Source organism: Halictus rubicundus, chromosome 2 (genome assembly GCF_050948215.1).
Source record: "Halictus rubicundus isolate RS-2024b chromosome 2, iyHalRubi1_principal, whole genome shotgun sequence".
Classification (NCBI taxonomy): Eukaryota; Metazoa; Arthropoda; class Insecta; order Hymenoptera; family Halictidae; genus Halictus; species Halictus rubicundus.
Genome location: NC_135150.1, coordinates 10135628 through 10144093, shown reverse-complemented (window position 1 = coordinate 10144093; position 8466 = coordinate 10135628). Strand labels below are relative to the sequence as shown.

Sequence of the window (8466 nt, the reverse complement as noted above, 5' to 3'; positions counted from 1 at the left end):
AATACGTAATTATACAATACAATAAAGGTTGCATTGACATTGTATATGTCACTGCTAGATCGCTTGAGTCCAACGGTCTCCATAAGAACCCGGTTATTTAAGAAAATTGTCCTTATGTGTAAATTCTGCCGAATTTTGAAAATTACGCCTAGAAAACGCAAAAGTAGGACCTGCCGGTAGTCAAGCGATCTAGATTTATCTTTTATCTATCGCTTTTCACCCTTGAAAAGCCCGATCTTTGCATTATCGAGCCATAAATCGCCGCCTCCCGAACCCTTGCAACCTTATACGATCTAGCGTTGTGTGCGGCACACCATGGCACACGCACACGGCACGCACACTGTCATTCGAGCTTCTCCTAGCGGCCGTTTGTAGCGTGAAGATCGCTAGGAAGCTTCTCCTAGTTCCTGTTTGTAGCGTGGCGACTCAAGGCCACGTAGGAAAACTGGACCTTAAGCTCAGTTTCTAAAGTTGAAATGAATAAACTACAATAACATAAGCAATAATAATTTATATATATATTACATGAATAAATTTAAATATTTTATAATATATATTATAAAATCATTATAGCGCTGTTCAACCAGCATTGTCGAAATTTACCGATTCTTAAATTGGTTGTAATGGTTGTCTCTTCTCTCTCTAAAAAGCGTTTTTCTTTTCAAGTGTCGCCTCTTGTTGTATCCCTACTGTTTGTCTTAGACACACCGTGGTGCCAACGAAACGAGGTTACAACAAAATTCCTATTGATGAAAATCTACATCTATACAAATTTATATATCCGAAATAAATATTAGATAAGATATACGTAACAGATAATTAAGCTTATGTACATCTGATTACACTTGATAAACTTTGCGATAAATACAGATTACGTTACAATTCACTTAACCATGTTGATGTACAGTAACTTTATCTTATGACTTCATCTATTGTAGATTACTTCTCTTCATATGGATTGATTCAACGGTGTTTCATAATAAAACAGTAATAATATTTCCTATAGAGTATATGTAGCAGATAATAGGTAAAGTTTCTATGGTTATTAATATTATTTGTCAATTGAGTATCTTATGAGTAGGTCCTTCAAATACATAAGATATATAGTTTTTTCTTTGAGTATCTAAAGTTGCTTATATTCTATTTTCTACTCTTTTAAAATTCAAAATTCCCACCAATGTAACCAGCATAAGAACGAGTTGTTGTGTATACTTGGCTAACTTTACAGCCTAGTTAAGTGGTGAATCTGTAACCTACAAATACAGTTATGTGTAACAATGAAAATAAGAATTATTTTTAAACAATCCTTAGTGTGAATATGAAATCAAATATTGATAATACGACTGTGATGTAACTAGCCGGGGTTTAATGGTAGAATAAGTATTAAAGAACATTGTAACGGAGTAATTTATAATGTAATTTAACTTGTCCGTCGTATTAGGATAACAAATATGGAGAATAGTGAGGTCATCTGTATATCGTCGGATGATGAAGTTACGGGACAGGTTTGTGTGACTTATAATGTTTTTGTATGTTGTTAAATTTGTAACTTATTAATTTAAGTATTATAAAATAATATTTTTTGTTCTTTGAAGAAAGTGTATTTTAATTATTATTATAGGTTGCATTGAATGGAAGGCAACCTGTTATTAAACAATTTAAAAATAATTATATCACTTCCATAAAAACAGAAATTATTTCACATGAAAGTGGAGAAATACCAGTCTGTGGACAGAAAAGGAAAGCATCTGAAATAGATGAAAATATTTTTAAAAGTCAAGCAAAAGTGTTGCGGGAAGAAAAGAATGTTAGCGAACCCAATGTAGAAGTGGGTTCTTCATCTAGTGGAATGGCAAGTGAGTGTCAAAGCAAAGAAACAGTTCTATTAAAACCAAAATTAGTGATAAAAGAGACTAAACCATTTTCACCTGTAGAACAGGACATATTTCCAATGTTTATCAGTTTATGCTTACAAAAAGATCGCTCTAATGATATGAAAGTTATTACCAACAAATTAAAGAGACGATACGAGCAACTAGACCTAGAGTATGCTAATTCAGAAGCTTTCATTGATTTTATAAATGAGAAAAGAAATCACATTATGAATAGTAAAAATCAGTTATATACACACATAGCTGATGTGAATAACGAAATGAAGAGCAGGTGTAACGGAAAATCAACTTTACTATCAAGTAATAAAAAGTCTACTTCTAGTTCCCAGAAAGTACATAGTAACAGTTCTGAGTTATCTAGTTCTGTCAATGAGCACACAAATAACATTGGTGACACAGGTATAAGTGAAAGTAATGTTACTAACGAAGAAAATAAATCGATGGATAAAGCTACAGAGAAAAAAATTAAAGTAATATTAAAGGCTATGCAGAAATGTGAAAAGCATATAAAAAAGCTAGAAGAATCAGAGGTAAACTTTGACGATGATGATAATAGCAGTTATATTAGTTTGGAAAGATACAAGCATCGAATGGTTGAACTTTATAATAAGTACTGTCAATACACTGGTGAGAATATTGATGCAGGACGACATTACCTGAGGCCGAAACACTTGAGTACAACTGGAATTGTAACTGTAGACCATGCTATTACAAACTTTATAAACTCTAAACTATCTAAGCTGCATAAGCTTAAAAAAATCGGTACGTTCACAGATGCAGTGATTTTCCCAGATTATAAAGACATTTTGGATTGTGTTGAGAGGTGCAATACCTTAAATAATCTAGGACTAGAAACTAAACAACAGCAACGTATCGGTAAATTGATGAATTATTCGTTAGACTATAATTTTGGATGTTTGTTGAGTTGCAATTGTATTTCTCTTACAGCTAAGAAGGCGTTCATTGAATTGGGAGAATATCTACAACGTTCTCGTCGGAATGATTATTGGGATACATTTTCCTTGTATCTTGAAAACAAAGAAGATGATCCAGCTTCAAAGGATGCTGAGTTGGCTCAGAAACTGGTGCAGAATAAAAGGGAAGGCGAACAGCGTTTGGCAAGTGTATTTGATGAGTACGTGAAGAAACAAGAAAATGTTAAAGACAGTTTAATTGATGCTAACACATCATCAAGTGAAGAGGATGAAGAGGAGAGCATAGAGAATGAGGAAGGAGATAAAAACAATGATGAAGGTGACGATATTAGCGTAGCAGAAGGAAGTTTGAGTACAGACAAAAATAATAGTAGTTCCGAGAGCGACGTAGAGGAGGAGGAGGAGGAGGAGGAGGAGGAGGAGATAGAAGAGCAAGAGAAGAAAGAAAAGGAAAACAAAAAAGATGAAGAGGAAACAGATAAAGATGACAACAAAGTATCAACGATAGAAATAGACATGAATTCCAAAGTCGTTATTAAAAATTCTGATATAGTAAAGGTAGATGGCGATTGTCGAACGAACGCGAATAAATTGAAAGACACTATCAGTGATAGCAAATTGAAAGCAACCAATCCGAGCGACGATGCAAATATAGCTAACTGTACAAATGAGTCTAACTCAGGAACAACAGAAGGAAATAATGGAATGGCGTTGCCCAATGACTTGGTTGATGAAGTGTCCTCTGTGAAGGTAGATGTTCCAGTTGATAGAACAAAAGGTTAGTGTCACCACATCCTAATATCAATGAGAACGAAATAATTTGACAAAGAAAATAAAGCAAACAATTAGATTTTGTTATCTGTGTATGTTGTAGAGGATGAAGCTAATATGACCGAAGAATCGATGGATAGTAAACCGTTAGAGCTCGAAAAACCATTGTTACGAGTGCGTTCGTTTGCGAGACATCCCACCACGTGGAAAGACGGATCTGAGAAAGTGAAGGAATCGAGGGTGGAGAAAAAATTGCAAAAAGACAAGTCAGCAACGCCACTTAGCAACAGTTTTGTGGATCTCACATTGGATACATCAGATGAAAACATCAGTGTCATCAATAGTTGTGCGAATACTGGAACCGAATCCAAAATGTTACCACGTATGCAAGATAAATTAAAGGCGATATTGGTACCAGCAGGTACAAGTATAATCAAAGTGAAAGATGTTTCCAAATATTACAGAGTATTGAACCCTCGAGTAGGAGGTCCAAATGGTGCAGTGAAATTACAAAATGGACAAGTGATCGCGCCAAAGCAAAATATACTGACTATAGCTAAACAACCCACAGTACTATCATTAATAGGACAACCCGTCGATAAAACGCAAAACGCTCTTTTAAAATTTCAAGTAAGGCAGAACAGCGAAAGGAATGTACAAATTCAACCTAAAGACGCTTCGGCAGTTGTTCAACACGACCAAACTACCTAGCAACTACAAAGGAAGGATACATCTGTATCAGAACTCAAGCATTTGAAATGGAAACTCAACACGATTCGTTTAGATCATTGTTACACGATTAATATTCACTAATGACAGATGACCAATCGACTACATTAGGTAAACTTAATAATTTTCTACGGAAATTTTGTAATTTATCAACAGAAGAAACTGTACAAGTACAAGGATATGTTACACTTAATAAATTTTATACGAATACCGGTGCATGATTTCCGTACGATGGATAATATATCTTAATTTATATATCAATAAACAACTTGTTATGTGCAAGACATATTAGTCAATATAGTTTTTGTTAGAAGGAATTCTGGCTCTGTGAGTTTTTCTACGATGTCGAAGTGATCGATGTGTTCACGAAGCAACAGATACTGGACATCATCCACCATCGTGACGAGTTTCTAGAATAAAAAGAAACATGAAAAATGTTTTCTTATGAAATGAATAGATGCAGAAGATATTGCTAACGAATTACCTGAGCACATTTGCGTGATTCATCTATAAACTCTGGAGTATCACATTCTCCGTCAGTCACAATAACTTTCAACCCATTAATGGATTTGCTCTTTGAAATGTCCAGATTGGTGAAACTATATGCCGCAATTTCATTTCTGGAATAATACATTTTAATAATAATTTGAATGTAACATGGTTTGTCTCAAAAGTATTAATTAGACTGTGGATATCGTGCATTCGTAGAATGTATTTATATATTGTCTAAGTAAGACTTAGCACAGTAAAAAAAGTTTCATACAAAGCAATGGGAATTTCATATTATGCAGGACCTAATAGGCCCTTTTGTAAAGTAAGCTAATTTTTATATGATTTCAGTTGAATTACTTCATGAAAATCTGTATGTAAATGTACACTTGCAGTTTACACGAACACGCAACTTTTGCAGGCTGGATAGCAACAGTGAACAAGCATTGCGATATCTACGTGACGTATATTGTGGTATTAAAAGTAAAATCAGATTAATTTAGACTGTTGATTGCACAGTGAATTATTATCTCTTGAGATATTGTGTTTGGAGATTATTCCATTATACATACGTGCCTAACTATATTATCATGAATATTAAAAGCTTTGGTCAAAAAGAGATTTTCATGTCAATAGGATATGCAATCTACGACTCGGACTTGATCCTGTTCTAGGTTTGAATATAAAAAAATTAAGGAAGATGAAATATAAGTGTTAACATGTTCACAAAAGAAGACATTCAGAACTGTTAACAAAAAGGGGCAGAATCATTAGAAATAGTGGTGTGTAAATGTGTGTGTTTGTAATTAAAGACGTGTACTCGAAAAAGTATTACATGCAATTATAATTATCTCTAGATATACACATATACATCATGATTTATTTGATACCCTAGATTATATTAAACCTTGATCTTTTGTTAATAAAAATTCGTATTTCAAGAATGAAGCTTTAAAAAAGTCAAAATGAAATTGAAATACTATAAAAGAGTATGGATAGATATATGTGCATCTATTCTTATAAAAGCATTTGTGTATTTCTCGGGTTGATTTTGATGATAACATTTGAAAACCGTTTCTCACTTTTGAGATAAGCCATGTGGACGTAGCATTTATACAGAATTCACAAGATTAACAAGAAACTTACTTTGTAAGGTTTAAGTTGTCGTTGATAGTCGTATTGAGCAAAGGGTTGAGATCATAAATTCCTGCTATTAAGACAAGACCCTTTAACAGTTTCATGTATCCTTGTTTCATCATCCTATCCAACCATGACTCATCGAACAAAAGACTCGCTGCCAAATGTGCACCTGCACTGTGGCCGGCGACCCAAACGCAACTAGACATATCATTTGTTTAGAAACAATTCAATTCGCGTTTGAAAATTAGAGATCTATATACATTGTTAATTATTTATGGTTTCGAGAATTATTTTTTATTTAAATATTCGGTTGTGACGCACCTGGCTCCGTTATTTGAAGCTAATTTCAATATCTTCTCAACCGCCATTTTTATTTCTGATATTATGTCTCCGAGCCTGACTAAAATAAACAATTGTATCTATTCGTTATATTATTAACTGTAAAACAATGAGGAAAGGAGGAATATGGAATTACCATGAGGACATAAATCGTAGCCAATAGTTATAACTTTGATTCCTTGAGCGACGAAAACGGGTACTGCGAATGTTGCCACGTCTCTGCTACCTTCCTGCCAGTATCCACCGTGGATGTACACGAATATTGGAGCATCTGAAGTGAACAAGACGTATTAGAATGAAAATAAAACAATTCAACTGAAAGGAAGTGCGTTTACTTACCTTTGGGTAAATCGGTTCCATATACGTCGTATTTAGTGCAAGCTGAGTTCCCGTATGGAACATCCAGTTCGCAATTTACGGTACTACGCACCTTCTTCGTAACTGTAACAAATTGTTACTTTTATAATTGTACTATTTTACAGCTATTAAGATGTATACTTATGGCAGATACCATGGTCATTTTTAAAGAAATTTTCTTATGGTATGTTTTTCGAAAAGAGACACCTGGAACACATGTATTAGTCATAACAGCTCTCCGTTTCACTCCTGTGTTGCGAATCTGAAGTAAAGGCAGTGGGATGGACAACTATTAGGACTATGGGCAAGTTTCAAATGTGTTATTTCGAAAAGCAGATCATAGACGCCGATTAAAATAATTAGAATAATTTTTATAATTAGGTGATATACAGTATTATATTCATCTTTAAATAAACATAATCAAATTTTGAATTTTATTGAATTGCATTTCAATTTGATCAACTTTGTATAATGTTATGTATATTACAAAATCTCTGTATATAATGCCGCATAAGTAACATAGAAGTAACAAAAGATTTTTTGTTAGGATACATTATGTTTAATCTGGAGGTGGTAAAAAGTTCCACCCACATAAAAAATGTTGAATAAAAACACATTTTTAAACATTTTTTTCTGCAAATTACCATAATCTCACACTTGCTGTTTACCTGCTGTAACGAATTTGTAGTAGTGCATCAATATCTCCTCAGGTCCGAATCTCTTGCTCCATCTGCTTGGCGTATATCTCACCTCGCGATCCTGCAAAAATCTCCATAGATCATTTTTGAATTCCCCAAAATAGCGAATATTTCAATGAATGGAATGGCTGTGCACACACCGAGATAGACATCTTCGATCGACAGTTGTCACAAATTTGAACAAGTACTGTAAAGCTTTAGCGAGCGTGATTGCTGTTTTATCTACTAGACGCAACTGTGCACTTGGCACTATTACTGCCACATCACGTCTCCTATCAAAGTTGCAGTTCTTGCGAAACCTCGGAACGCTTTGAAACTCGTCTGCAGGGAGTTCCACCTGGAAGTTCAAAGCAATATTAATGACAAGTCGACTAGGTATTCATTTTCCTTAAATTGTCTCCGTTTTCCGTGGGTCGTGCAATTAAATTGCATGACATTTTGCGAGCATTTCTCAGCTAGATCGAGCCACTGTTACATACCTTCGGCGCACGCGGGTGAGTAAGCCCGCGGAGATCCTCGACACTCTGTTACGCAGCTAGCCATTTTTTTTTTCTTATGGAAACCAGATAACGTGGTAGTATTTACTTGTTTATCGGAAAATTACGGAGAAATTTCACAGACTGAATTGGCGCAGAAAGATCTGTCAATTCCTTTAGAGTACACGTAACGTTGTTGCATACAAAGTGCACATCGGACAAGTGTGTCACATCATTTACATATAGGAATTATTTGATATATGAAAGAATGTTTGATACCAAGCCTTGTATGGTTTCAAGAATGACATACAATGTAGTAATTAATTTCTTTTTCTATTTTGTTTTTTTATCTATGTCACTGTGAGTTTCTTTATCATAAGGGGTAAATTTTAATCTTGAGGTCGAAGAGAGAATTTAATTCTCAATAAAAAACTATACGGGTATACATATAGGGTGAAGACTAACAGTTACTGAGATATTTTCTATATAAATAACGTTTAATGCAAATAATGCTCAAAATGAATTTCAAAAACGACTCTTTTAATATTTCGTTCAATACATACACACAAGTGATACTCATCTTATGTTATGGTACATACATATTTTATTCAAAGTATTAAATATTAGACGTTGTAAGTAG

At 34.1% G+C, this 8466-nt stretch overlaps 2 protein-coding genes across 4 annotated transcripts; one reads left to right on the top strand and one right to left on the bottom strand.

The window, feature by feature from the left end:
• Positions 1-853: 853 nt before the first annotated feature.
• Positions 854-4537, top strand: Daxx (Daxx-like protein). Of its 3 annotated transcripts, none has more exons than XM_076805112.1 (5): positions 854-1505; positions 1622-2768; positions 2841-3605; positions 3702-4019; positions 4086-4537. In XM_076805112.1, exons 1-5 carry the CDS (start codon positions 1452-1454, stop codon positions 4307-4309), a joined length of 2508 nt encoding a protein of 835 aa, XP_076661227.1. In that variant the 5' UTR covers positions 854-1451; the 3' UTR covers positions 4310-4537. The 3 variants fall into 3 exon arrangements, with proteins under 3 accessions (XP_076661227.1, XP_076661228.1, XP_076661226.1); XM_076805113.1 differs by having other exon boundaries at positions 871-1505; positions 1622-1856; positions 1935-2768; positions 3702-4537; XM_076805111.1 differs by having other exon boundaries at positions 871-1505; positions 3702-4537.
• Positions 4376-7748, bottom strand: Kfase (kynurenine formamidase). The gene is made up of 8 exons (XM_076805116.1): positions 7491-7748; positions 7321-7411; positions 6635-6736; positions 6432-6566; positions 6278-6356; positions 5963-6154; positions 4812-4947; positions 4376-4737 (listed from the first exon to the last, which is right to left on the bottom strand). The coding sequence occupies exons 1-8, from the start codon at positions 7500-7502 to the stop codon at positions 4600-4602; spliced, it is 885 nt and encodes a 294-aa protein (XP_076661231.1). The 5' UTR covers positions 7503-7748; the 3' UTR covers positions 4376-4599.
• Between the last annotated feature and the right edge of the window lie 718 nt (positions 7749-8466).